At 51.8% G+C, this 27,937-nt stretch overlaps 2 protein-coding genes and 1 non-coding gene across 7 annotated transcripts in view; all 3 read left to right on the top strand.

Annotated features, from left to right (window-relative positions):
- Positions 1–5,593, top strand: part of Strn4 (striatin 4) — a 25,767-nt gene extending 20,174 nt beyond the window's left edge. For 2 of the 3 annotated variants that reach the window (NM_001107480.2, NM_001161809.1), the window contains exons 13-18: positions 2,293–2,463; positions 2,592–2,732; positions 3,011–3,109; positions 3,285–3,371; positions 4,442–4,673; positions 4,890–5,593. In NM_001107480.2, the coding sequence (NP_001100950.2) occupies positions 2,293–2,463; positions 2,592–2,732; positions 3,011–3,109; positions 3,285–3,371; positions 4,442–4,611 (668 nt within the window). In that variant the 3' untranslated portion in view covers positions 4,612–4,673; positions 4,890–5,593. Of the gene's footprint in view, positions 1–2,292; positions 2,464–2,591; positions 2,733–3,010; positions 3,110–3,284; positions 3,372–4,441 lie in introns of all 3 variants that reach the window. The other variant, XM_063261295.1, reaches the window with a different exon arrangement.
- Positions 5,594–5,728: 135 nt separating this feature from the next.
- Positions 5,729–27,937, top strand: part of Prkd2 (protein kinase D2) — a 30,382-nt gene continuing 8,173 nt past the window's right edge. The window contains exons 1-15 of one of the 3 annotated variants that reach the window (NM_001013895.1): positions 7,808–7,821; positions 8,263–8,644; positions 10,767–10,905; positions 12,467–12,598; positions 13,690–13,844; positions 13,946–14,171; positions 15,643–15,720; positions 15,802–15,955; positions 17,221–17,338; positions 17,848–17,925; positions 19,565–19,823; positions 21,372–21,424; positions 21,972–22,044; positions 22,849–22,955; positions 23,473–23,634. In NM_001013895.1, coding sequence (NP_001013917.1) covers positions 8,405–8,644; positions 10,767–10,905; positions 12,467–12,598; positions 13,690–13,844; positions 13,946–14,171; positions 15,643–15,720; positions 15,802–15,955; positions 17,221–17,338; positions 17,848–17,925; positions 19,565–19,823; positions 21,372–21,424; positions 21,972–22,044; positions 22,849–22,955; positions 23,473–23,634 — 1,974 coding nt within the window. In that variant the 5' untranslated portion in view covers positions 7,808–7,821; positions 8,263–8,404. Of the gene's footprint in view, positions 8,645–10,766; positions 10,906–12,466; positions 12,599–13,689; positions 13,845–13,945; positions 14,172–15,642; positions 15,726–15,801; positions 15,956–17,220; positions 17,339–17,847; positions 17,926–19,564; positions 19,824–21,371; positions 21,425–21,971; positions 22,045–22,848; positions 22,956–23,472; positions 23,635–27,937 lie in introns of those variants that run through there. The other 2 variants (XM_063283083.1, XM_039103912.2) reach the window with 2 other exon arrangements.
- On the top strand, positions 11,507–11,581 carry Trnap-cgg (transfer RNA proline (anticodon CGG)). Its single transcript has one exon. It is a non-coding gene; the product is annotated as a tRNA-Pro (tRNA).

A 27,937-nucleotide genomic window follows, 5' to 3' on the forward strand; every position in this document is an offset into this window, starting at 1 on the left:
GGTAGGAGAGAACCAATTCTCACAAGTTGTCTTCCTGCCACAAGTTGGCTTCTCACATACATGTGTGTGTACACACAGAGGCACACAAATAAATAAATATGCATGCATATAAACAAGTAAAAGTGCCTTTAATCCCAGCATGTGGAAGGCAGGGGCAGGAGGATCTCTGAGTTTGAGGCTAGCCTGGACTACAGAGTGAGTTCAGAGTGGCCAGGAGTACACAGAGTGACCTTGTGTGTGTGTGTGTGTGTGTGTGTGTGTGTGTGTGTGTGTGTGTGTGTGTGTGTGTAAGGGCAGGTAGATGAGTGGATAAGAATTAAGTAGGAGGGGGCTGGAGAGATGGCTCAGTGGTTAAGAGCACCCGACTGCTCTTCCAGAGGTCATGAGTTCAATTCCCAGCAACCACATGGTGGCTCACAACCATCTATAAAGAGATCTGGTGTATCTGAAGACAGCTACAGTGTACTCATATAAAATAAATAAAAAATAAATTAAAAAAAAAAAGAATTAAGTAGGAGGTAACACTGTCTTGGGAAAACCCTCACGGAAGACTTCCATGTTCTTGGGAGTTACTCACCATCCTGAGGACCACGTTTTGTATTAACTCCTGTGTCTTTGTTTATTCTAATTTGAAACAAGGTCTTGCTCTGTCTTAAGGCCAGTTTTTAAGTCCGTTTTTAAGAAGTCTTTTACCTAGCAATGGTAGCACACACCTTTAATGGAGGCCAGAGGCTGGCCTACAAAGTGCATTCCAGGACAGAGAAACCCTGTCTTGAAAAACCAACCAGCCAAGCAAAAGTCTTTTACTAGGAGAAGTGGACACCAAGTCCCATCACTCACCAAGCAGCTACTTGCAGTTGATTCCTGCTGAAATGGAAATCAGTTGTCCCTGACCCAGTGTCACTGGGTCTATCAGTGACACTCCAGGGCAGGCTTCATGCCCAGGAGTGGTTGAACAATACAGAATAGACTATGTTGTTGGGGTAAATTTTATGTTTGTTTATTTTTTGGCCCTTTTGTTTAATCTTCTGCTTTAGTGTTAGTCTTTTAGAAAGAAAGAATATAAAGTTGGTTGAGCAGGTAAGGAGGGAGGAGGAGCTGGGGAGAGAAGAGTATGATCACATTTTAAGAAAAATTCTGCAAGTGCATTTTTTAAAATGTCTTATAGTAGTCATGCACACCTTTAATTCCAGCACTCAGGAGGCAAAGACAGGCAGAGCTCAGGGAGCCAGCCTGGTCTTTGTGGTAAGTTCTCGGCCAGGTGGGGCTACACAGTGGGATCCTTTCTCAAAGGGAAAAAATAAAAAGAAAGAAAAGAAATGTCTTTTAATAGGCTCCAACTCTGCTTAAGGAAGAAAGTTTTTTATTTTGTTTTGTTTTTTATTTGGTTTGGTTTGGTTTTGTTGAAACAGGGTTTCTCTGTGTAGCCCTGTCTGTCCTAGAACTTACTCTGTAGCCCAAGCTGGCTTCAAACTCCACCTGCCTCTGCCTCCCTCCTGATTGTTGGAATTAAAGGTGTGTGCCACCACCATTACTGTCCATAAAAATTTTTTAATGTGAAGAAATACCCAGAGTTCTCCCACTTGCTTAACTGCTTACTGAACTCTTTTTACATGTATCTGTGTGTTACAGATGGTCGTGAGCCATTGTCTGGGTGCAGGGAACTAAGCCTGGCGTAAAAGCAAATGTTCTTACCCACCGAGCCATTTCTCTAACCCCACCCCTTTTTAAAGATAGGATTACACTATGTTATCCTAGCCATCCTGGAAATCTTTATGTAGACCAGGTTGGCCTTAAACTCACAGAAATCCTCCTGCCTCTGCCTCCTGAGTGCTGTTTTACTGTTGAACAGAGTTCTGCTTACTGTCAAGGTGACTGACAATCACGAGGGAAGTCAGGTGCGGTCCTAAGTGAGCTGTCCTAAGTGAGCTGCCGTACTTCAGGTGCCAGCTGGATTTGACCCACAACCATGTAGTCAACAGCTAGAGACCATGGAAGGTCCCCCAGCAAAAAAAAAAAAAAGACATTGCAGGGGCTAAATGGGGAGCTGACTGGGTCAGCAAAGGCAGCCTTTCCCTCGTGCTCCACTGGTGCCCCGAGTTGCTGACCTTGGCCCTGGAGAGACGGTGAACGTGGAAGCCTTGTTTTCTAAGCTCTTGAGCTGCTTCTGAGCCATAGAATCAGGACCTTGTGGGCAGTGGACAGCCACCCAGGTCCCAGCAGAGATGCAGCGCTTGGGCCGTCCAGTGTAGCTGGTGTCCCTGACAGTCTATTTCTCCCTGGTTTGCCCAGACCCAAGTGTGCTGAGCTGTGTCCTGGAAGGCCATGGGGATGCCGTGTGGGGTCTGGCCTTCAGCCCCACCTCCCAGCGCCTAGCATCCTGCTCTGCCGATGGCACCATCCGCATCTGGGATCCCAGCAGCAGTGGTTCAAGCTGCCTCTGTACCTTCCCCATGGCTGGAGGTGAGTTTTGATGGTAGTGTCTCACAAGCAAGATACAGAGCCCAGGACTCTGGTGGCTCCTGAGGAGGGCCCCCAGCCACAGGGCAGGACTGGCCCTCTGAGTAGCTTTCTCTCCCCTGTGCTCTCAGAACACGGGATTCCCACCTCAGTGGCCTTCACCAGCACGGAACCTGCCCACGTCGTGGCCTCCTTTCGTTCTGGTGATACTGTTCTTTATGACTTGGAAGCTGGTGGCGCCCTGCTCACATTGGAGTCCCGAGGGAGCAGTGGTGAGGGCCCTTGGCCAGGCAGGCCAATAACACTGGGGGTTGAATGCCTGTAGGACCCCAGTTCCTTCTGTGGTTCTGGGGACCTAGCCATCAGTGAGATGAGAATGTTTCCCACCTGCCACAAGCAGGAAGGAAACAAGGTTCAGTGGTAGCCAGCCAGCTTGACACCAAGGGCTGGGTAGCATGTCCCCAATTGCAGAAGTGGCCTGCCCCTTGTGCCTCTATCCAGTCCTGCCTTCCCCGTCAGTCCTCTCTCCTTCTTCCCACTGACCCTCCAGGCCCAACACAGATCAACCAGGTGGTGAGTCACCCAAACCAGCCTCTCACCATCACTGCGCACGACGACAGGGGCATCCGGTTCCTGGACAATCGGACAGGTGAGGCCCAGCCTTAGTTTCCCTTCCGTATGTTTTTTTGGGGTTTGGGGGCATGGGACAAGGGCAGAGCACATTCAGACAACTGAATCCTGGTGACTCCTCGTTCCCAGCCCCTCAGCTTCCCAGATAGGGTAAATAGTTGTGGGTTCTCCAGCCACTCCCTATCCTCCCCCAGGTAAATCCGTGCATTCCATGGTGGCCCACCTGGACGCAGTCACCTGCCTAGCTGTGGACCCAAATGGCGTGTTCTTGATGTCAGGAAGTAAGTTGGGCGCCTCTTGCTACTCCTTCCTCTGGAGGGTTGGAGGCAAAGAGGAGGGGCTACAGCCATGGCGGGCAGCTCCACTCTGAGGGTGCTAGAAGTTCCTGCCTGAGCCTCACTGGCTCTCATTGACTCCTCTCCTTGGGAGCCCTGCCTGGGGTTGGGGGCAGGGTGGTTCTTGTGTTGCAGGCTTGTGGTGATGGGATCAGAGTTTGAGTACTTGATCTGTGTCTGCTTTCAGATACGGGCTCAGCACCATCTACTCTAGAATAGGTGGAGAGGTCTCTCCCCAGCAGTGTCGGCTGCGATGGGTGTGTGCACATGCGCCTGTAGATGTGCGGCAGTGGTAGTGGAGGCTGGGGGAGGCTCGGAGTGAATCATAGCCTGCCCTGCCTGACAGTGCATGTGCTGCTGGCTGAACAGCCACACCCAGGTCTGCCCAATAGCATCAGATCCAGTCCTGACACCATCTGAAGATCTGAGCCTCTGCTTTCTGGGCTGAGTCCCTGGAGTTTGGCTGACTTGAGGAGCAAAGCCTCAGGCTGGTCAGGCCCTCTCATGCCCAGCAAGGGCCCTAGCCTAGGCTGCCCTGCTGTTGTCCACCCTCAGTTCCGTGCAACCATCATTCCTCCTTGGCTGCCTGCTCCAGGCCCTTTCTGGCCATCCCTCTACCTGGAAGGCTTCCCCTCCTTAAGCCATGTTGTTTAGCCTATTACCTAGAACTAGTGTCTGCAGTTTTCTTTTTTCCTTGTTGTACTGGGGATAGAACCCAGGACCTTGGGCTGGCCAGGCCAGTACACATCAGCCACTGAGCCACACCCTACCGCTTGGAGCTGTTCTCAGGCCGAGAGCTGCCTACTGTGTGCAGCATTCCTTCCAGAGCCCTTACACGTAGTTGGTGGTTAGCAGAACAGTGGACAGGATGGGGACAGAAAGGCTATCCTTAGGGCAGAGCCATGGAGGAAGAGAGCTGAGCTGCTTCTGCCCCAAGGACTTTACATGATGCCAGGTGAAGGGTTCAAACCCCAGGTCTGGGCTGAAACAGCCTCCTCTACTCCACCCCTGTGCAGGCCATGACTGTTCTCTGCGTTTGTGGAGCCTAGACAATAAGACATGTGTGCAGGAGATCACGGCCCACCGGAAGAAGCACGAAGAGGCCATCCATGCGGTGGCCTGCCATCCCAGCAAGGCACTCATTGCCAGTGCTGGTGCTGATGCCCTAGCCAAGGTCTTCGTATGATCCCACCTGGCCTCGCCCTGGCTGCACAGTGGCAGGGAGCGGGGCCAGGCAGTGGGGCTGAGGTAAGGACCAGGGCAATTTGTGTTAACCCAGTGTCCTTGCCCCAGAAGACACCCCTCTACCTACCCTTCCCTCATGATCCACTTGCCTGTCAGTTTGAGTTGTGCCAAAGCCCACAGTCCTGTGAGAGTAAATGAGGCTTCCCTGAGAAGAGAGGGAGGGATTGGGGCTGGAGTGGGACACTGTCCTAACCAGCTACCTTCCCTTTGTCTCTACAGCAGCCCCCAGCCTCCCTTTAGAGGCTCTGAGTCTTGGCCTCCTTCATCTTCCTGGAGCCTGGTGGTGCTAATGGCCCTTTCCCCAGGAATCACCCCTCAAGGATGGCCTCTGGGGTTTCTGCTCATGCCCCATTCCCAACTCCTGACATAGCTGTCATCCTGAGGTTGACACAGCCCCAGCTGGGTGTCCTTTGGGATCTCATTTTGTCCAAGATGAAAGAAGGCACCAGGCTCCACCCTAGAGAGCCACCCATCGGGGGAAGGGCTGTCTGAGAGGGGTCTCCTAGGGCCCTCCTATGTGGGCCCCAGATTGTCCTTTTGGACCTCAGTCCCTTCTTGCTTTCCAACACTAATCAAGCCTCTGGGGCCAGGCCTTCCTGGGGAGGGCCTCCACTCCTCCAGGGCATTGTCCTAGCCACAGGCCCTCCTCGAGATGTGGAGGGTGGAGGGGGCGCTGTGCCCCTAGCTCAGTGTATATGTGTGTAAAGGAATGGGATTTTAATGGCGCCTACCCCACGTTATCACTGTGTGATAGTCTGTCAGTCTCCTTGCTCCACACTTTGGCCTCTATTTATTTCACTCTTTATTTGGGTCCCACCTTATGCCCTTGGTTCCCCTTTCAGGTTCCTGTTTATAAGCCCCTTCCTTTTTGTCCCAACTTGTATGTGAAAAAAAACTGTCTCAATAAACCCTTTGGAGTAAGATAGGTTCTCCAGGCCATCTGTCAAGGGGACAGTGGACAGTAGGGGAAGGCCACTCCCTCTGCCTTGGTTGAGTGGAATCTGGGGAGAGGGATATATGGTGGATTGGGGTTCTGTGGTAGAGTGGTGTGGAGAATGTGCTGAAATGTTAGCGGGCTGGCAGAAGTGGGAGCACATGTCCAATCTCCATGAGCCCCTCCTTTCTGTCCCTCAACATGAGCTCCCCTGGGGCAGTGAGCTAGTGGGCAGATGCAGGGATGCAGCAACAAACAGTCTAGTTGAAGACCCCTTGCCTGCCTAGGGTCCGAGAACAAAAGCCCCTTTCCTGCCTAGTGCCCACTCTTGGACTGACAGACAACAGGAAGGCAGGCCCACCAGTGACCCAGGCAGAGGACATGGCATGCAGGTACCTGTAGCCCCCAGAGCAGTGCAGACAGAGTTCCTTTCCCTTCCTCCATGTTCAGTGTCGACTTGTGGGGGTCAGGCTACTCACTGTCTTCATAGCCATAGTGGGGTAGGACTGGGAGTCCCATACTACAGAGCAAGAGATTGAGAAGGTCTGCTCAAGGGCTCTCCGCTGACACTGCAAGCAGCAGGCACAGTGTGCCTCACAACCTCCACCTTCCAGCCCTGCCAGCCACATGGGTCAAGGGGTTAAAAGAGCCTCGAGTCCCAGAAGCAGGCCATGGAACATGCTGAAAATTTGCCTATTTGAAGGTGCGCATAGGCCTGTGCTTTCTGGGGACGCTCATCGGCCAGGCTGTGAGCTCCACGTGGCCTTGCCTCCCCCATCCCTCTGGGCTCTTTGCAGCTTCCCCAGGTGGTAGTTTGGGTTTTCACTCCAGCCTCAGACTTCCTTCCCCAGCCCCTACCCCCGGATGTGGTGACAGCCAGTACTGTACCAACCTCAGCTGCCCCCAGCAGCACTGAACCAGTAAGGGGGGCCCTTGTGGACAAGTTGCTGCTCTCTAGAGCACCAGCTTCCTGGATGTAGAAACCAATTGGTAGCCACTGCCTGACTATTGGAGTAGAAGTCAGAACTGCTCTGATGGAGCTCGGGTTGACTGCAGAGGCCTGGCTCAGGCTCTCAGTTGATGTTAGCTTTTTAGATTTCCTGTTATTGCACTACTATTTATTTCAGAGAAGGGTGGAGGTCAGGACAACCCACAGTAGCCGAGCTGGTTCTTTGATTATGTGAGTCTACAGGATTGATCTCAGGCCAGTGAGCTTGGCTTCAAGAGTCTTTACCCACTGAGCCATTTCACCATACAATGATTTAGTTAACATCCACCCAGAAGCCCCTGAGTGATTTCGGGGCCTTCCCTTTTCTCTGCAAAATTTAAGACAGTCATGTCAACCCAGTTTTAGTAGTGTCCAGGTACTACCTGTATTCCGTTTCTGGAATAAAGCCTCATGACAGAAAAACTAAGGCTCACAGTGGAGAAGTCCATATCTCAAGTCACACAGCCAGAAAGATGTAGGCACTTGGTCTCACGGGAAGTCTATCAAGTGGCATGCCACCTTGATTGGGGAGCGGGGCAGGCTTTGTACCCTCAATTCACTGCAAACAGACCCGAGACTAAGCTCTCCTGTGCATCGTGAGTCCTCAACTTCCCACCTGTGTACTGGGCTTGTAGTTGAGAGCTGGGGACGTTGTGTGTGTGTGTGTGTGTGTGTGTGTGTGTGTGTGTGTGTGTGTGTGTGTGTGTGTGTGTGTGTGTGTGTGTGTGTGTGTGTGTGTGTGTGTGTGTGTGTGTGTGTGTGTGTGTGTGTGTTGGGGGTGGGGGGTTGATAGGAGCAAAAACTAAAGCTACTGGACTTGACACCGATTTCCGACCCTTTCCGTGCGGTGGGCGCCGGATGCGTGCCAGCCTGACAGCTCAGTCTCCTTCAACGACCAAGCGCCGGCCCCTCCTCATGCCGCGGTGGATTGCGGCGAAAAGTCAACTTTCCAGGCTGGACTGTGCAGAGGAAGCGCTGACCCTTCCGCCCTCCTACCCTCAGCCACCAAATTCCCCCCAACTCCCTAATTCAGGGTCCCGCCTTCCCCTTCCGTCCCAGTAAGGCCCGCCCTGTAACGTCACGGTGCCCTGCGTTGATTGGCTAGCTGCGCCATCGCTCCTGAGACTTCCTTCTGGGCCGCCGCCGCCGACTTAAACTTTGAAGGGGGAAAAAAATAGAGCCACCCGCGCTGTGCGACCCTCCCTTGCCCCCGACCCGCCCCGCCTTCGGTAACGCTCCCTCCTCCGACGCCCCCGATCCAACTTTTCTCCAACTTTCGCGACTTGTGAAAGTCTCTTCTTTTCAGCCCTGGCCCTGGAAACCCCTCTCCTCATCCCTGAGCCAGTCGGGTCCCTATGATGCACTAGACTCCTGTTTTCTACCCCCAAGGCAGAGCATCCTCAGGCCTGCTCTGAGTTTGGTCCTGTCGTCAAACCCACTGGATCCTGGGATTCCCCCTGCTTCGTTCTCAGCCTTCTTTCTCCAGGGGCCTTGGATCACAGTGTCTTTTGATTCCAGGGACCCTGCCTTACCGGACTTTCTTTTCTGGTTTCTTGCAACCTTCCAATCTCTGGGTACCCTCTCCACAAGCCACTGTTTTTTCTTTCTGAGCTCTGCTCTCTTGACTCCCGGCTTGTGACCCACTAGATTCCTTTTCTCTCATTGCCCAGGATCCCGCCATCCTCGAGTCTCTCAACCTGACAGATTTCTCTCTCAAATGCCTGGGTTCTTACCACCACCGCGCGAGAGCTCTCGGATCTAGGTCCCAGGTTCCTCGGTGAGCTCTGGGCGGCAGGTCGGGGTCTGGCCCCAATGGCCGCCGCCCCCTCCCATCCCGCCGGACTCCCCTGCTCTCCGGGGCCCGGGTCTCCTCCGCCCCCCGGTGGCTCGGATCTCCAGTCTCTGCCACCTCTGCTGCCTCAGATCCCTGCTCCGGGATCGGGGGTCTCCTTCCACATCCAGATCGGATTAACACGAGAGTTTGTGCTGTTGCCGGCAGCTTCGGAGTTGGCTCATGTGAAGCAACTAGCCTGTTCTATCGTGGACCAGAAGGTGAGGGCACGGAGGTGGGGGGGGGGGGCTCTCATGATAAAGGGAGGAGACTTCGGAGGTGGCCTGAAATTGTTGGGAGGGGAGAGAGGGGCCTAGGTGACCCACGAGGAGGGGCACTACACCCTAGTCGTGTCCTCACTCCACCACCGGTTTGAGAGAGGCCCGGATAGGGGTGGGGTGCCCAGAGGCCTCCCCAAATTGCCTGTCACTGCTTGTTGTTTTCTGCAGCGGGCTGGGAGGAAGGGAGGGGCCTACCAGGTGTGGAGTGGGGAGGAAGGGGCAAGTGGGAGCAGCTGATTAAGAAGCCCTCTTTCATGGGCCCATCCTGGGCCTCCAGTCTTTGGAAACAGTAGAAATTGAAGCCATACTGGCCATGGTGATCGGGTGACATGTGTGGGTGTGGGTGTGTGGACAAGCTACCAGGGGCAAGCAAGGTCTCTGGGTACAATCACTACCCTTTCCTGGGCCTGAGATGGATGTGAGGCACTCCTGTGTACCTCCTTGGCACCCCTCAAAGTCCCTGCGGACTCCATCTCCTCTCCTGATCAATTCCCCTCCTGCTGCTCTTAGATTCGGATATCCAGGTTCCTCCTCTTGAGTACCATGGTCAGAAGGAACCAAGGAGGACTAGATACTCAAATCCTAGGAAGGCTAAAATTTACAACCCAGCTGGTAGAGCACTTGCTTAGCAAGCAAAAGCCCCCTGGGGTCTAGCCCCCCCAACCCCAGGGGGTAGGGAAGATGCTTTTTCAGTAGTTCAAGTGCCTGGTGGTGAACATATGAGGAGTTCTGAGTCCTGGGTGGTTGAATACTGAAACCTTTTCATACTAAAGCATTCAAATACTAGAATCTTAAGTTTATCACATTGCCACATCATAAGGATCCTAGATGACACTGGTAATATGGCATTTACAGGTGAAGCCCAGAATGTATAATCTTACAATGGGAGCACATTAGGATCCCCAAATATCCAGGTTTTGGCTTTTCTCAGGCTCCTGGAAATGGATCCTTCGCCTCCGGGGAAGCAGCAGGGACAGGGTCACCTCCCCTGTTTTTTGTTTTTTGTTTTTCCCAGCTGATAAAACTAGTTTAGAAGAAGACCTCCCAGTCCTTGTACTTTTGTGATCCCAGCACTGGGAAGGCAGAGGCAGGAGAGTGGGGAGTTTTAAGTCAGTCTAGGCTACATATCCAAGCCCTGTCTCAAGGGGAAAAACAGAAACTAGATCAAGCCACCAGCAGGGACAAGGCAGTACTGATTTTCTATAGAAGATCAGGGGAAACTGTGTCCACCAACTCTCCAAGTCTGACCCAGCCCCCTATCACTCCTAAATCGCCTATCCCGCCTGTGGGAAGCAGGACTGGAGCTCCTGTACTTGCCCCTGGGGTGAAATTCTTTATATTAGGGTTCAGATCCCCAGCCTCCCCTCCTCGGGCCCAGCCTAATTTGTTTTCCGATCTTCTGGGGGCTCAGGTGCTGTTTTGGGCCCCTTCTTGCCTGCTTGCCTTCCTTCCCTGTGCCCCACCTGGGCGGTTTCACTTTCTGTTCGACGCTGTGTCATTTCCTGCCCCCTTCCAAGCTGGGACCCGGACACCTGGGTCTTTGGAGCCTTGGATGTGGAGAGGCCTCCGTTTACCTCCAGCTATCTTAAGCACTCCTCCAAAAGTCCCCCCGACTCCCCCCCCCCTTTCTTCTTTCATTCTGCCCCAGTGCTGGGCTAAGAGCCAGGTTACAGGGACAATAGGTTCAGGAAGGAAGCTGGGGTGGAGATGTGGCCGAAAGAGGAGGGGGTGATCACTCAGTGTCCCGCCAACTCTGGAAAATCCGAAATGTCCAGCCTGCTCCTTGAGCCTCTAACCCCCCTTTGCCCCTTAACCCCTCCCCTGCCAGTCCCGCCACCAGACTGGCCAGAGCCCGCTCCCTAGCACACCTGGGGCTCAGGTATCCTGCTGGCTCAAGCTGGGGTTGGGAGGGGACAGGCAGGAAGCGATGGGCTGCAGGGTCTCAGTTTCCGGGGGAAACAGCCGGCCCTGTCCCTAGAGGGTTCCAGTAGCCTGCCGCTGCTGCAGGCTGTATTGAGCTTTTCCGTCGCCATCCCACCCCTCTTCTTCTCCTGCTTCTCAGTTCCCAGAGTGTGGCTTCTACGGCCTGTACGACAAGATCCTGCTCTTCAAACATGACCCAACATCAGCCAACCTCCTGCAGCTGGTGCGATCAGCTGCAGATATCCAGGAGGGCGACTTGGTGGAGGTGGTTCTGTCGGGTGAGAAGTGGCCGTCACCCCGAGGGCGGGGCCTGGGTCCCGGGGGCCCGGCCTCTAGGAGAGGTGGCAGAGGGAGGATATGGGGGGGGGGGCTCGCCTGTGATCCCAGCATTCCCAAGAAACAGTCCCACAAGTTAAGATCAGCTTGAGCTAAAGAGTGAAACATTTGGGGCTGGAGAGATGGCTCAGAGGTTAAGAGCGCCGCCTCCTCTTCCAGAGGTCCTGAGTTCAATGGTGGCTCACAACCATCTGTGATGGGATGCCCCATCCTCATGCATACACAGCATATGCAATAAATAAAATTTTTTAAAAAAGGGGGTTGGGGATTTGGCTCAGTGGAAGAGCGCTTGCCTAGCAACCGCAAGGCCCTGGATTCGGTCCCCAGCTCCGAAAAAAAAAAAAAAAAAGTGAAACATTTGGACTGGACAACTGGTTGCTGTTTCAGGGCACTGGGGTTCAATTCTTAGCACCCACACAGCAGCTCACAAAACTGTAACTCCAGTCCCAAGAGACCAGACAGCCAACTGCCAACACATAAAAAAAAGAAAAATCAATGTATCTTAAAAGAGGAGGGGAAGGCTTATCAAGAGATGGGCCTTGGGCTGGGGATTTAGCTCAGTGGTAGAGCGCTTGCCTCGGAAGCGCAAGGCCCTGGGTTCGATCCCCAGCTCCAAAAAAAAGAACCAAAAAAAAAAAAAAAAAAAAAAAAAAGAGATGGGCCTCACAGAAATCTTGGGGAAAGTAGTTAGCTAATCTATCTATTTATTTATTTGAGATAAGACCTTACTGTGTACCTGTGGGTGACCTGGAACTCACAGAGATCCTCCTGCCTCTGACTCTTGACTCCTGAGATCACAGGTGTGGACCCAGCTAGTTAGCCCTCTCCCCTTGTGGTACCCAGTGCATTTCACATGCTAAGCAAACACTGTGCCTACTGGTGAACCATGCCCTCAGCCACCACAACTGTTTACATTTAGTGTGTGTGTGTGCGTGTGCGTGTGCGTGTGCGTGTGCGTGTGCGTGTGTGTGTGTGTGTGTGTGTGTGTGAAGATTAGAAGACAACTCGTGGGACCTGAGTCACTAAATGGGGCGTGTGTATTAAATTCCAGTCATCAGGTGTGGCAACCTTTTAATTGCTGAGCTGTCTCCACGGCCCCAGGAATGTTTTATTTTATTGTTTGTTTATTTATTTATTTTTGAGCCGGTCTCGCTATATAGCCCTGTCCGTCCTGGAACTCTGTATGTAGATCAGGCTGGACTCAAACTCACAGAGATCCGACTGCTTCTGCCTCCAAGTGATGGGATTAAAAAAATGTGCCACCACTGCCCGGCATTATGGACTGTTTTAACATTGCAACAACAACAGTAATAAGTTCTCTACCCATTAAACAACTCCCCACTAACTCCCACTTTATCAGGAAGCACGTAGGTGTTTTGCTCAGTGGGGAGCTGGGATCCCACCCCACCCCCAAGACAGAGTTTCTCTGGGCAGCCCCAGCTACTATAGGCCAAGCACCTGTCCTCTTGGCTCAAGTGTATCCACCTTCCTTGTTGCCCACAGCCTCAGCCACCTTCGAGGATTTCCAGATCCGTCCGCATGCTCTCACTGTGCACTCGTACCGCGCACCAGCTTTCTGTGACCACTGTGGGGAGATGCTGTTTGGCCTTGTGCGCCAGGGCCTCAAGTGCGATGGTGAGGGGCAAAGGGACTGAGCGGAGCCCAGAGGTTGGGGGCGTGGTGGGCAAATCTAGGAAAGGCATGCTGGGACTGGGTTAAGGTCCAGGGGTGGAGCTTAGAAGTGACATAAGAGGGGCTGGGGATTTAGCTCAGTGGTAGAGCACTTACCTAGGAAGCGCAAGGCCCTGGGTTCGGTCCCCAGCTCCGAAAAAAAGAACCAAAAAAAAAAAAAAAAAAAAGAAGTGACATAAGCTCTGTGAGAGAACTTGGAAGGGGCTTGGGGTTCAGGTCTGTGCGTGGAGCACCCCCCCACCCCCCGCATGGAGCTGGTGGGTAAGTTAGGACTCCGGGGAAAGTTTGGGAAATAGTGAGGGGCTCTGGAATGGGTGCAGAGCCTAGGAGGTGATCCTTGGTATAAGTGAGGTTAAGGGTTCCTGGACAGAGCAGAGGAGGGTATGGGGATACAGCATAGGAAGATAGGGCTCTTACGGGGGAGATTTATTTACTTTTGTTTGTTTCTTTTCATGCTATGTGCATGGGTGTTTTGCCTGAATTATTTGTCTGTTGCACCACAAATGTTGCATGGGGGTTAGGAACCCAACTCGAGTCCTGTACAAAAGACAAGTGCTCTAACTGCTGAGCTATCTCTAGGGAGATCTTGAGGTGTGGCGATGGAAGCGAGCTCCGTGTCAGTCAGAGATGAAGCAAAGAAGGAAAGATATAGCGACAATTTATCTGGAGGAATTGGCCAGGCAGCTCCAGAGTCCTCAAAACAGCCAGTTGGGGATCTCAGGCCAGGCTGCTTGACCACAGGCAGAATTCTACCGTCTGGGATCATCTGGGAATCTCGGCTCTTTAAAGCTTCCAGTTTAGTGAAAAATCAGGCCCATTATCAACCAGGCTAGCACCATGAGATACAGACCCAAATCCAGTACACAAATTTACTTCAGCGGCAGCACCAAATTTTGGGGCGCTACATCCACTTTTGCTGATGTGAACAGGACATGTGTGCTTGAAGCTGGGGGCGTGGTTTCTTAAGACAGGGTTGGAGGCACACCTACTAGTGGCTACACGCTTTGGCTCTGATGGTCTTGCGCCCCCTCTAGGCTGCGGGCTGAATTACCACAAACGCTGCGCCTTCAGCATCCCGAACAACTGCAGTGGCGCTCGGAAGCGCAGACTGTCATCCACGTCTCTGGCCAGTGGCCATTCTGTGCGTCTCGGCAGCTCCGAGTCCCTACCCTGCACCGCCGAAGAGCTGGTGAGGGGCTGGAGAGTGGGGAGGGTTGGAAACTAGGGGCTGATGGCGCCAGGCAGGTGCTAATACGCTGATCTGTTCCTTCTGCCCTTCCTGCTGGGTAGAGCCGTAGCACCACCGACCTCCTTCCTCGCCGACCACCCTCGTCGTCGTCCTCCTCCTCTTCCTCTTCCTTCTACACAGGCCGACCCATTGAGCTGGACAAGATGCTGATGTCCAAGGTCAAGGTGCCACACACCTTCCTTATACATAGCTACACACGGCCCACCGTTTGCCAGGCTTGCAAGAAACTGCTCAAGGGTCTCTTCCGCCAGGGCCTGCAGTGCAAAGGTTAGTGGAAGCCACTGGGAAGACTGTGGGTCTGAAACTCCCCCAGAGGAATGCAGGATCTCCGATCCATGTTCAGAATCCCTGCCATTTTCTAAGACTCTCAAGTTCTGAAACACTAGATCCTTGGAAATCTAGGTCTATAGAACAGAATAGAATTCCCACTATAAAAGCCAAGAGTCTGACTTAGGAGTGTAAGAGTCAAGACTTCTAGAATTGTCTGAAGTTACCCATAATCCCACCCTGCACTTGAGAATCTGAGGCAGGGGGATCAGGATTTTTTTTTTTAAGATTTATTCATTTATTATATATAAGCATACTGTACCTGCCTTCAGACACACCAGAAGAGGGCATTGGATCTCTTTACAGATGGTTGTGAACCACCATGTGCTTGCTGGGATTTGAACTCAGGACCTCTGGAAGAGCAGTCGGTGCTCTTAACCGCTGAGCCATCTCTCCAGCCTGGGGATCAGGAATTTAAGACTAGCCTCAGCTATATAGTTTGAGGCCAGCCCAAATTACATGAAATGTTCTGAAAGGGCGGGAGATGTAGCTCACTGGGTAGAGTGCCAACCTAGCATACCAGAGGCCCTGAGTTCCATCCCCAATACCCACCTTGCGCCTATGAGGATGCACAAGCCTGTAATCTCATGACCTTAGCCTGGCAGTTAAGTCACCTTCTGTCCTAGCCAGTCCCTGGCCGAGCTGTGGGAGACCCTCAAAAGAACAACAGTAATATCTAGAGGAAAGAGGAGGAGAGGTAAAAAAAAAAGACTTGCCCCTAAGCCTCACAACCATGGTGGAAGGAGAGAACCAGTTTCCGAAAGTTTCCCTCTGATGTCTTCATGCACATTATAGCACATATGTGCATGCACGGGGTGCGTGTATGCATGGTCACACATCACACACATACAATAAATACATATAATTAAAAATAAAAAGGTTTGGACTGGAGAGATGGCTCAGTAGTTAAGAGCAACTGGCTGCTCTTCCCAAGGTCCTCAGTTCAATTCCCAGCAACCACATGGTGGCTCACAACCATTGGTAATGGGGTCTGATGCCCTCTCCTAGTGTGTCTGAAGACAGCTAAACATAAAGTTAAAAGAAAAAAATCTTTATTAAAAAAAATTTGACCTGGTAGCCTGTACCTGTAAAAGCATCAACCAGCACTTGGGGGTTGGAGAGGGGAGGGTCATCCTTGGCGACATAGGTTCTGGGTCAGTCTAAACGACAGGAGACCCTGTCTCAAACAACAAACAAAGCAACCAAGCTTTCCTTGTCACTCCTACCTATGGAGCGACAGTCATTAGAGTGCACATTTAATCCTAGCACTACTGAGGCTGAAGCAGGAGGATTGCCAGGAGTTAGATGCTGGCCAGTCTAGGCTCCATAGTGAGGCCAAGTACATATGCACATGTCCATGCACATAGTAACTCTCCTTTCCTGCCCATGCCTTTATCCCCTGTCCTTTCAGACTGCAAGTTTAACTGTCACAAACGCTGTGCTACCCGAGTCCCTAATGACTGCCTGGGGGAGGCGCTCATCAATGGAGGTGAGGTAATTGACATCTAAGGGGGACAGGGTGGGACTGACTGACCCGAGCGAGGCCCTTCTGATGCCCCTGTTCCCGCAGATGTGCCCATGGAAGAAGCTGCTGATTACAGTGAGGCTGATAAGAGCTCCCTCTCAGATGAGTTGGAGGACTCTGGTGTCATCCCAGGCTCCCATGCAGAGAATGCTCTCCATGCCAGTGAGGAAGAGGAAGGCGAGGGAGGCAAGGCCCAGAGGTATCCAGAGGCTGCAAGCCTGTGCGTCCCCATCTTTAAGACAGATTGCGGGGTTGGGGATTTAGCTCAGCGGTAGAGCACTTGCCTAGGAAGCGCAAGGCCCTGGGTTCGATCCCCAGCTCCGAAAAAAAAAGAACAAAAAAAAAAAAAAAAAAAAAAAAAAAAAAGACAGATTGATATCAGTGTGTGATTTTAGATGTCCTAGATCCCTGAGCCCAACCTTGTATCTCTTCTGTTTTAAAAAAAAAATTGTATGTGAGCCAAGCAGGCCTGTAATCCCAGCACTCAGGAGGCAGGGGCAGTGGAAGTCTGAGGTCAAGGCCAGTCTGGACTATAGAGCGAGTTCCAGGTCAGCCAGGGCTGCACAGAGAGACCCTGGGGTTTGGGGGAAAGGGGTGATGTGTGGATGTTTTGTGTGTGCATTCAGCTGTGCACTGCGTGTGTGCATTTTCCATGGAGACCATAAGAGGGTGCCAGGTACCTTGGAACTGGCGCTACAGACAGTGTGAGCCTCCATGTAGGTACTGGGAACCAAACCCAGGTTCTCTGGAAGAGCAGTCTGTGTTTAACAACTGAGCCGTCTCTCCAGCTGTGTTTTCTTTTTAAAGATTTATTTATTATATATAAGAACACTGCCGCTGTCTTCAGACACACCAGAAGAGACATCAGACCTTATTACAGGTGGTTGTGAGCCACCATGTGGTTGCTGGGATTTGAACTCAGGACCTCTGGAAGAGTAGTCAGGGCTCTTAACCGCTGAGCCTCTCCTCATAATAAATCTTTAAAAACAAAAAAAGCATAGCAAGGATATCGAGATGGATCTGAAGGTGTTTAGGAGAAAGCCTGCTGACATGAGTTTGATCCCTATAGCCAACTAAAGGTGAATGAAGAGAACTGACTTCACAAAGTTGCCCTCCACCTCCACATTCCGGAGGTGGAACAGAACCCACCCCCTACACACACACACACACACACACACACACACACACAGGGACTTGGGCTCCCTCCCAGCACCCATGCGAGGAGGCTTAGATGGCCTGTTACCATAGCTCCAGGCACCCACACACACTCGTGACATAGTCACACAAACACTAAAAAAATATTTTTAATTAAAAAGCAAGTCTTCCTTGCTGTGAGAGCCTGTAAACTAACTCAGTGGGGAAAGAAGCAGCCGTTCTCACGCGACTGCTCAACCACATTCCTGTGGCCCGAGGCAGGACATCAGTTTTGCATGTGACTTGTAACTTCTCACCCATTCCCTGCAGCTCGCTGGGCTACATCCCCCTGATGCGTGTGGTACAGTCTGTGCGACACACGACCCGGAAATCCAGCACCACCCTGCGGGAGGGCTGGGTGGTCCATTACAGCAACAAGGACACACTGGTGAGTTTGGTGGATGCGCGTGTAGAGGGATAGGGCCGTTCCGGGTGGGTGGTAACAAGTGGGCGGGGTTAGACCTCGGGGTGGGCTGGAAGAACTTGAGTTGGCACGGACTCATAAGTCTGGGTGGGCGTGGCCAGAATTATGGGTGGGCGGGGAAAGTGGGCAGGCGAGGCCAGTTGGATGTGACTCAATTTCAAGGTTTGCTGAAAAAGCTTGAGGAGTACTCAGTTGCCGGATGGGCGAGGTCTAGGTAGGCGGGGATAGAGAGGGGAGGGCCAGGAAAGTCCAGGTGTCTTAGGTCTAAGGAGGTGGGGTTCTGTAGGTAGTGCTAGCATAGAGGGTGTGTTAAGAAGAAGGGGACTGGGCAGGATGTTCAGCCCGGCGGGTTGAAGGTGGCAGCTGGTGGGTGAGGCCAAGAAGAACCACTGCTGGCTAGGGAAGGAGCCAGGCTGGGTTTTGCTCTTGCAAGTCCCCTGGCTGTCAACCTCACACTATCCCCTTTCTGACAGAGGAAGCGGCACTACTGGCGCCTAGACTGCAAATGCATTACCCTCTTCCAGAACAACACGACCAACAGATACTACAAGGTGGGCCTATGTTCGCCCCCTCTCCTCCTCCCCCTTCTCCCATGGCCCCCCAAGTCCTTACAACTCCCACAATCTCCCGCCCCACTGTCTCCCTGATTCTAGTTGTGAGGCCAGTACCGCCCACCTCTGTGCTTTCCAGTCAGGGGAGCAGGCAGGTGCCTTAGCCTCTCTGTGCCCCTTTATCTCACCTGTGAAAAAAAAAACCCTCAGATGCTAGCTCTGCCCTAAGGCCGGTGTGAGCCCTCAGAAATCATCCGTAGAAAGCAGAGCTCAGGGCCTGACATGTGCAAGGCTCCTGACAGTGGACCTGCACTGGCCTGGAACTCACAGATCTGCTGGCCTGGCCTGGTCTCTGACTCCCAAGTGCTGGAATTAAGGCACGTGCCACCACGCCCAGCAAGCCTGTTATTACTTTCAGATTAATTGGTGGCCTATACTTTGTCTTTTCTGCCGCTTCCCCATGGGGCAGTGTTTTACCCTCACTGTTTCTGGTTCTTCACAGAAGTCTCTGTAGTGTGACTTTGCTCCTCTCTGGAGCCCAGGAGTCCTTACTGAAAAACTCTAGAGTCAGCTGGACATGATTACAGCATCTGTGATCATGGCACTCTGGGAGTTCAAGGCCAGCCTGGGTTTTGTGAGCCCTGTCTCCAAAGTAAAATACACATATACATAAAGTCATCAGAGCGTCAGTGATCTGGGAATAGAGATCAGGTTCCCCAGCCTCCACCATGTCTTCCTTGACATGCCCGGGCCTGCTTCTTTCTTACCTTTCCATATCTGTCTCACCACAGAGCTCATTGTATAAGTCACTTTTTCAAACCCAGGCTCCAACTTAGGCCTGGAAAGCTCTCTACCAGCCCCTCACTGGGGGATTCTAGGCAGGGGCTCTACCACTGAGCCACGCTCTACCCTTCTTTCTACTTTTTATTTTTGATGGAGGGTCTCACCAAGTTGCTTAGGCCAGCCTTGAAGTTGTGAAGTTGTGATTGTCTGCAGCTTTTCCTGTGACTAGAATTTGGCTTTCCTCTCCTTTCTCTTCCTTCCTTTTTCAGTACCTGCACTTTCTCTCCCACAGCTCCCTTCACGTCTACTGTTTTGATCTGATTCTGTCTCAGGGGCTTTCTACACAGAGCCATAAACTGCACCTCCTCATTTCAAACCTTTCTTATTTTTTTTTCTTTTTTTTTCGGAGCTGGGGACCGAACCCAGGGCCTTGTGGTTGCTAGGCAAGCGCTCTACCACTGAGCCAAATCCCCAACCCCATTTCAAACCTTTCGGTGGGTCCCTAAGGCCCTTACACAAAATCCAGGCTTCTCTGTGTGGCCCCTGATGTCCTTGTGTAGACTTGCGCCCTTCCTTTACACGTCACACATTTATCAGGTGCCCACAGTGTGCTGGGCACTGTCCCATGTGGTGTGCACAGCAAGCTTCCCTCGTGGCCTTCTTCCATGCTGTTCCATGCCCTCCTTGCCAGCTGACTGCTCTTCCCATGGGTACTGCTGGGAGGCCTTCCCCGCCCCTCCATGTAGACCGGGTCTGTCCTTACTGACTCTGGCTCAGATGTGGCCCTCTGAGAACAAGGGAGCTGCAGGGATGGCCCAGTAGGTTTACCTACACTCACAGTCCCGTCCCTCGCCAGGAGATCCCGCTGTCTGAAATCCTCGCAGTGGAGCCGGCTCAGAACTTCAGCCTCGTACCTCCGGGCACCAACCCACACTGCTTTGAGATCATCACCGCCAATGTCACCTACTTTGTGGGCGAGACACCTGGCGGGGCCCCGGGAGGGCCGAGCGGGCAGGGAACAGAGGCTGCCCGGGGTTGGGAGACAGCCATCCGCCAGGCACTGATGCCTGTTATCCTCCAAGATGCACCCAGTGCCCCAGGCCACACACCACACAGTAAGTCCCCACCCGGGGTGCTAGGGGTGGAGCTAGAGACTCTAGGCATCCTGGGAAGGGAACGAGCCTGGAGCCGGCTGTGGGCTGGGCTTGGGCCTGGGTTTGAGTCTCTGTGAAACCCCCTACCTGGCTGATGACCTTTGGCCTTGTGTTCTCTGAGCCCAGCCTCTGAGATGTTCTAATGCCTGTTCTGGGCCAGTCAGTAGGGCAGGACTGGGATGGAGGAAGCTGGGAAGCCGGGCACTTTACTGGAGAAAGTACATCCCTGACACAGTGTGGACCAAAGAGAGGAGGCAGGAGAGAGCCTTTTGCGCACGAGCGCCAGAGGGAGGCCTTATGTCCAGAACACACAGCACACTGGAGTGGGTTGAAGCCTTCAGCCTACACGTCTGAGAGGGCACTGAGCACCCTCCTGAGTGCACTGGAGAGAAACGGTAGCGAAGACTGTAGACGAGAGACAGAGTCAGGGTCGGAGGTTTTGTTTTTTTAGATTTATTTACTTTATGTATATGAGTACACTGTAGCTGTCTTCAGACACCAGGAGAGGGCATCGGATCTCATTACATATGGTTGTGAACCACCATGTGGTTGCTGGGATTTGAACTCAGGACCTCTGGAAGAGCAGTCACCGCTCTTAACCACTGAACCAACGCTCCAGCCTCAGGGTTCCATTTAATAAGACCCCTCTGGCTTTGTTGGAGCAAGACGTATATACGGAAAAGGACAGAATTGAGCCAGGCATAGCAACACATACTGCTTTATTCCAGCAACCTCAAGGCAGAGGCAGGGGGATTGCTATGTGTATGGCTTGAGCTACACAATCATTTCAAAGCCAGGCTGAGCTATGCGGCATGGCTCTGTCAAAGAAGAAAGCAGAGGAGATGAAGGAGGAGGAAGAAGGGGAGGGAGAAAGGGGCTGGTGAGATGATTCTGTGGGGAGAGCTCTCGCAGAGGAGAAGTTCAGTTCCCAGCACCCACACCGAGTGAACCACTCCTGCCCGGAACTCCCGGCAATCCTCTGCCCTCTCCCGGCCTCTCTGTGGACAACTGTACTTGTAAGCACGCACGTAAAAATAAAATGAAAAGAGAAGGAAAGGGTAGGACTGGGGCTGGGAGAAAGAGGCGTCTGGGGTAAGTTGTAGGTGAAGGGTGGGAACAGTCTAGATGGGGGTGTGGAAAGGTAGGGGGTGGGAGAGAAAGAGAAGCATTGGAGTGGCCAAAGGAACAGGACTTTGTAAATGCTTCAGTTGGATTTGGGGAAGCTGCTGAAATCTGTTGTGACTGTCCCTCCCAGCCTCAGTATCCTACTCTGTTAAATGGGATCAGCAAGCCTCCATTCTCCAGCACTGAGGACACTGGGTAAAGTGCCAGGCATAGAATTGTGGGGTCCCATTTGGAGCCTCTGGGTACATCTGGTCTACTCCCGCGGTGGTGCTTGTACTCCATTTCCCAGATGAGGAAACTAAGGTTCAAGTGTAGCCTTGGCAGGCTCAGGTGACCCTGTGCTGAGCCCAGAGCTTGCTCACTTGTGTCTTCCCCTCCTCCCAGGACAAGCTTCTCTGAGCATCTCTGTGTCCAACAGTCAGATCCAAGAGAACGTGGTGAGTCTCCTACCAGCGCAGGACCTCTTCCTTCTGTCCTAATTTCATTTTAGTTCATTAGGATGAATTACCCTGCTCAAAGCAACTCGGTGGGGGGGGGGGTTGCACAGAGGGCTCAGCAGTTAAGAGCACTTGCCCCAAAGAAGATCTGAGTTGTGTTCCCAGCACCCACATTGGGTGGCTCTCAGCCCCCTGTAACTCCAGTCCGAGGACCCCGCCCAGGTTATAGTGAATCACTGCAGGCAGCTCAAGGCGGCAGGACCTTGAAGCAGCCATGTCTGCAGTCCATGGGGGAGGGGAAAGTGTGTGTGCCTGCCACTGCTCAGCTCACTTGCTTCTAGGACCCAGTCTGTGACCCAGAGCCAGGGAGCCTGAGTCTCTCCTCATCCATTACAAGACAACCCCCTCCCAGGCCACCCTGACCCCAACCGTCCCTCAGCCAACAAAGCTATCATACCTCCCAACTTCCAGCCTCCCAGTCTCCTGTCTCCTTGACCCTCTTTCATTTCCGATTTGCACCCACGATCCTGCTGTCTCCACCTCACAGGACATCGCCACTGTCTACCAGATCTTCCCCGATGAGGTGCTGGGCTCTGGACAGTTTGGAGTGGTCTATGGAGGTAAGGATGCCACAGCTCTGACTCAGAGGCTGTCTGGGACTGGGGGACCCATGCCCTTTTTGCTACCTGTCTCCTGTTTTGTTTGGGTTGGGAAGCTGGACCCCAGGTTCAAGGACTCGCAGGCTCCTTTTCCCATCAGGAAAATTAGTGGGCTTCCTGACTGTTATCAATAGGAGATGTACATTCTAGCTTCTGATGGGTTAGGAGTATAGTTGTCCATTGCCCCTCTTTTTTTTTTCCGGAGCTGAGGACCAAACCCAGGGCTTTGCGCTTGCTAGGCAAGCGCTCTACCACTGAGCTAAATCCCCAACCCCTCCATTGCCCCTCTTGAAGCTCTCTCTGTAGCTTCAGTTTGCAGCCCAAGGTGCCCTCAAGCTTGTGATCCTCTTGCCTTGGAGTTCCAAGTGCTGGGATAACAGGATTGCACCACTTTGTTTAGTTTTCTTCTTTCTTTTTCTAGGAGTGAAAGCCATGGCAGTCTACATGCTAGGCAGGGGCTCTCCCACTGAGCCATGCCCCCAGCCCCTCACTGGGGGATTCTAGGCAGAGGCTCTACCACTGAGCCACGCCCCCAGCCCCTCACTGGGGGATTCTAGGCAGGGGCTCTACCACTGAACCGTACCTCTAGCTCCTCTTCTTTTATTTCCCAGTCCTGCCATCCCACTCCTCATATTGAGAACTCTTCAGAGAAACCTTGACGACCTCCAATATTTTCTGCTTAATTCCACCTGACTCTCCATAGAAGGGAAGGAACTGGACCTTCTTGATGTCTGATCCTTTATTTTTCCTATGTCCCACACTCAGGAAAACACAGGAAGACTGGCAGAGATGTTGCAGTAAAGGTCATTGACAAACTACGCTTCCCCACCAAGCAGGAGAGCCAGCTCAGGAATGAAGTGGCCATCCTCCAGGTGACCCGAAGGGACCATTACTCAGCCATGTCCCTGCTTACTCCTTTTAAGTACAACTTGAGCCACAGTCTAGGGGTGATTAAGTTAGTCTTTCTGGAAGAGAAGATACACATTCCAGAACTGAGGGGTGTTCTGAGCAGAGAGGGACAAGGGGTCAGTCTGTGCAGGTGACAGGGAACCCCAGAGCCATGGAAGTGACGAGCCCAGGGAGGAGGGTGGGAAGACGCTCAGTGGGCTTTCTTCTAAAGGTATCTAGAATGCCATAGGAAGATTTTGTGGGCCAGGACAACAGCGGTAGAGCGTTTGCCCAGTATGCGCGAGTCCCAGAAGAAAAACAATCGAATAGAAACCGAAGCTACACACATACAGTGCAAGCTTTTTCCCAAGCTTCCTGCTATCTCCTTCCGTTGCCCAGGCCCTCCATGTTAGTTGACAGTGCAAAGGCCTCTCTAGGCGCTTGCCACCTCTTGCCATACTGATCCTCAGTCCTGATCCCTCTTCCCCCATTCCCGGACAGAGCCTGCGGCACCCCGGGATTGTGAACCTCGAGTGCATGTTTGAGACCCCTGAGAAGGTATTCGTGGTGATGGAGAAACTGCATGGGGACATGTTGGAGATGATCCTCTCCAGTGAGAAGGGCCGGCTTCCTGAGCGCCTCACCAAGTTCCTTATCACGCAGGTGCGCTGCACGCCGTGGGTTTTGGCGCCCCCTGGCGGAGGCGGGGAGAAAAGGCTGGTGCCCTGGGCTCTCAAGAGGGCAGATTAAAGAAATAGATGGAAATCTTATTAATATCAGTAAGAGATAAACAATAGAGGGACAGAAGCCGGGTGTGGTGGTGCATGCCTAGCACTTGGGAGGCCAAGGCAGTGGATCTCTGTGAGTTCAAGGCCAGCCTGATGTACATAGTTCCAGGACAGCCAGAGCCACATTGTGAGACCCATTTGTCAGTTAAATAAAAGGAGAAAAGAAAACAAAAACGACAATTGGGGCTTAGCAAATACTATGACATTATTTATTATAGTCTCCCCGTGGTGGCCCTGCCCACGATGTGTCACATAATACACACCATCCAGGATGGATGGCTTTCTTTGACACCACTATGTCTCCAGTACTCCTCAGCCTGGGACAAGCATGGAGCCGATCTGGGAGAGTGTTGGTCATATAACCTAGTGAAGGAATGAAAGATTGGGGAAGGGGAACCAATTTCTCTCTTTCATAGTAATAGCTATTACGGATACTGGTTTAATAATCTTCCTGAGTGCTGGTATTAAAGCTGTGCCTCACTACTTCTGGCTTCCTTTTGTTTTTTCAGAAAGGATCCTGTGTAGCTCAGGCTAGCCCATAACTCACTATGTAGATGAGCCTGACCATTGGGATCCTCATGTCTCTCTTTTCTGAGTGCTGGGATTATGGACTTGTACCACCACACCCAGTTTATGCAGTGCTGGGACTCAAACTCAGGACTTCATGGGATCCACAGAGAGAGCCACTGTTGGGATGGAAATCACGGCTTGGGTCTGGACAAACCACACCAGGCCAACAGGGTCTCACGTGGAGGAGGTTTATTGAGATGGCAGAGTTGGTGGGGGGGGGAGTAAGAGAGGGAGGAGAGAGAGAGACAAAAAGGGTAGGGGGGCAACAAAGGTCTGTCTTTTATTTCAAATGTGACATAACTGCTCCCAGGTGAGGATGGGAGCTGAACCAAAGGTATCCTGGGAATGTATGGCCATTGCCATATCAACAAATGCCCAGGTGACCAGGTGATATCACTGCTGGAGGTGAAAGCAGTTCCTGATACCCCTGATGTGTGTGTGTCTGCGTGCATGTGCGTGCGTGCGTGTGTGTGTGTGTGTGTGTGTGTGTGTGTGTGTGTGTGTGTGTATACACACTCATATCGGAAGCACAGGTGTACTCCACCATGCCTGGCTTCTCAATGGCTGCAAGATGTGGCACAGTTTGAATACGCCTTCAGGCAGCTGACTTGTTCCTCCGTAGAATGCTTGCCTGCCTAGCATGCATCTGGCCTGGGGTAGGTGCATCAGCACTGTATGAACTGGGCATGGTGGAACAGCCCGTTATGGGAGGCAGGAAGATCAGGGGTTCAAGAGCACCCTTGCCTATGTAATGACTTCAAGGGCAGCTTGGGCTACAGGAGACCTTGTCGCAAAAAGTAAAAAATGTTTATTGTCTAAAACCTTTTCTGTCTTTTCCACCAACTGAGTGGGAAGATGCATGTTTTCACACTTCTTACTAATGCTGGATAAAAATAATTGCCAGGCTCAGAAAAAAAAAACTTAAGATTTATCATGTATACAGCTTTCTGCCTGCATGTACACCTGCAGGCCAGAAGAGGGCATCAGATCCCATTACAGATGGCTGTGAACCACCATGTGGTTGCTGGGAATTGAACTCAGGACCTCTGGAAGAGCAGTCAGTGTTCTTAACCACTGAGCCATCTCTCCAGCCCCCAGGGGATCTCTTATTTATTGCCTTTCGGCCTTTTGAGACACAGGATCTCGTGCACTGGATGCTGGCTTCATGTGATTCTCTTACATCATCCTTCCTGATGCTGAGCTCACAACTGCCTCACACTCAAGTTATTTTGGTCTGTATTTTATGTCAGTTTTGTACTTTTTTAAAAACTATTTAGTTTTGAGAAAGGGTCTCACTTTGTAGACCAGGCTGCCCTGGAACTCATGGAGATCCATTTACCTCAGCCTCCCAAGTTCTGGGATTAAAGGCAAGTGAGATTTATTATTTTCTATGTGTATAAGGTTTACCTTAATGTATGGACATGAACCGCGTGTGGTGTGTGCAATGTCTGTGGAGGCCAGAAGAGGGCATCCAACTCCCTTGGAAATGGAGTTGTGAAGCACCCTTTGTATTGGGAATTTAACACCAGTCCCCTGGAAGAGCAGATAGTGGTCCTAACCATTGAACTGTCTCTCCAGCCCTTGTTTTAAGTTTTGGTGGTGGTGGTGGTGGTTTGTTCTTTTGGTTTTTGGGTTTTTTTTTGTTTGTTTGGTTGGTTTGGTTTGGTTTGGTTTTGGACACAAGGTCTTGATATGTTTCCCTGCCCTGGAACTCTCTACTTAGGCAAGGCTGGACTCACACAGCCAAACAACTGGGCTTACAGACATGGGTCACCAAGCATGCTTATTGCATTATAAGTGCTCTTTATATATGATAGACGTGAGGTCATCTGTCCTTTATGCTATTTAATATTTTACTGTATTTACTGTGTGAATTTGTACATGTGAGTGGGTGTGCATGAGCCACGGCTTGAGTGCCATAGCACATGTATAGAGGTCACGGGACAACTTGGACAACTTAGGGGAGTTGGTTCTCTCCTTCCCACTGTGTAGGTCCCAGGGATTGAGGCCAGGCTTGCTGGCCAGAGTCTTTACCCACTGAGCCATCTCTGCAGGCTTCTTCAATTCTTTTTTATCCCAATATTTGTTTTCCAGATTGCCCCCCTCCCTCCTTACTTTTGTTGTTGCTGTTGTTGTTTGAGACCTGGTCTTCTATATCCTAGGCTGGCTTTGAACTTGCCATCTAGTCAAAGAGGACCTTGAATCCCCTGACCTTCCTGCCTCTACCTTCCCAGTGCTAAGACAGAACTATTTTTTTGTGTTTGCTGGCTAGGCCATCATCACTCCACCCTGGCTTTCATTCACCATAGAACTCTAACCTTTGCGGTGTTGGCCGGTCCCTCATGAGGTCTGAGTTTCAGTCCTTCCTGGAAAAGCTTCCCCTCTGGCTGGACTCTTCCCCACTCTAGGTCATTCCCGTTGGCTGCAAGGCATGCCTGCTGCACTTTGCGGCTGCTCTGACCCCTCCCAACCCCCAGCAATCTGCCTGGATTTGCCGGGAATGCTGGGAGATGGGACAGAGGTCCCCTGAGGCAGCTACATCCTGACTGCAGGGAGGAGGGAGCTGAGTGAAACTGTTTCTCTCTCTGGTCTTCCATTTCATACTGCTCCTCCCTCTCTCTCTCTCTCTCTCTCTCTCTCTCTCTCTCTCTCTCTCTCTCTCTCTCCTCTTTTCTCTCTGCAGATTTTTTCTATCCTTCGGGCTCTTGCCTGCTCCACCTCTAAGTACTGGACCCAGTTCTTTGCCTCAGGAACTTCAGACCTCAACAACTGCCCTTCCAGGTAGGTAGTATTAAGTGCTGTGCTCGAGAGGCCACGGTGACACAGGCTTATAACCCTAGCACACAGGAGGAAGATGTGCAAGGATCAGTTCAAGGCTAGCTTCAGCTACATAATGAGTTTGGGTCTAGCCTGGGATACATAAGACCTCATCTTAAAAGTTAAACAACAGATACCAGGCGTGGTGCTATATACTTTTGACCCCAGCACTCAGGAGACAGGCAGTAAATCTCAGTGAATTCAAGGCCAGTCTGGTCTACAGAGTGAGTTCCTGGTCAAACAGAGATACATAGACACTGTCTCGAAAAACAAAATGAGATAAAAATGAACAAAATTAAAAACAAAACAAAGGAAATTCCTAGACAGCCTGAGCCAGGGTGAAACCCTGCCTCATAAAACCAAAGGAGGGTCTAGGGATGTGGCTCAGTTGGTTGCCTAACTTCGCAAAGCCCTAGGTTCAATCCCTGGCACCACAAAAGCTAGGAATCATGGCAGTGCCTATAATTCCAGCGCTGTGGAAGTAGAGGCAGGGGATCAGGAGTTCAAGGTCATTTTGGAATCCACAAAGCCAGTCCATTCTTTGAATTTAAGACCTTATGTAAATAGGTAGCTAAATAAATACCATAGAACCCTTAACAAGGTTAACCCTTATTGCTCCCATTTTACAGAGTAACAAACTGAGACTCAAAGATGCAACAGTTTGCCTAAATCCACCTTCGTCAATGTGGAGTCAGGTTTTCTGCTTGAGCAAGTAGCTGCTTTTTGAGCTCCAGACTGACCGTTCCTAACCTGTGGGTCACAGCCCCATCCAGGGTCCAGTGACCCTTTCA

This window comes from Rattus norvegicus, chromosome 1 (genome assembly GCF_036323735.1).
Source record: "Rattus norvegicus strain BN/NHsdMcwi chromosome 1, GRCr8, whole genome shotgun sequence".
Taxonomy (NCBI): Eukaryota; Metazoa; Chordata; class Mammalia; order Rodentia; family Muridae; genus Rattus; species Rattus norvegicus.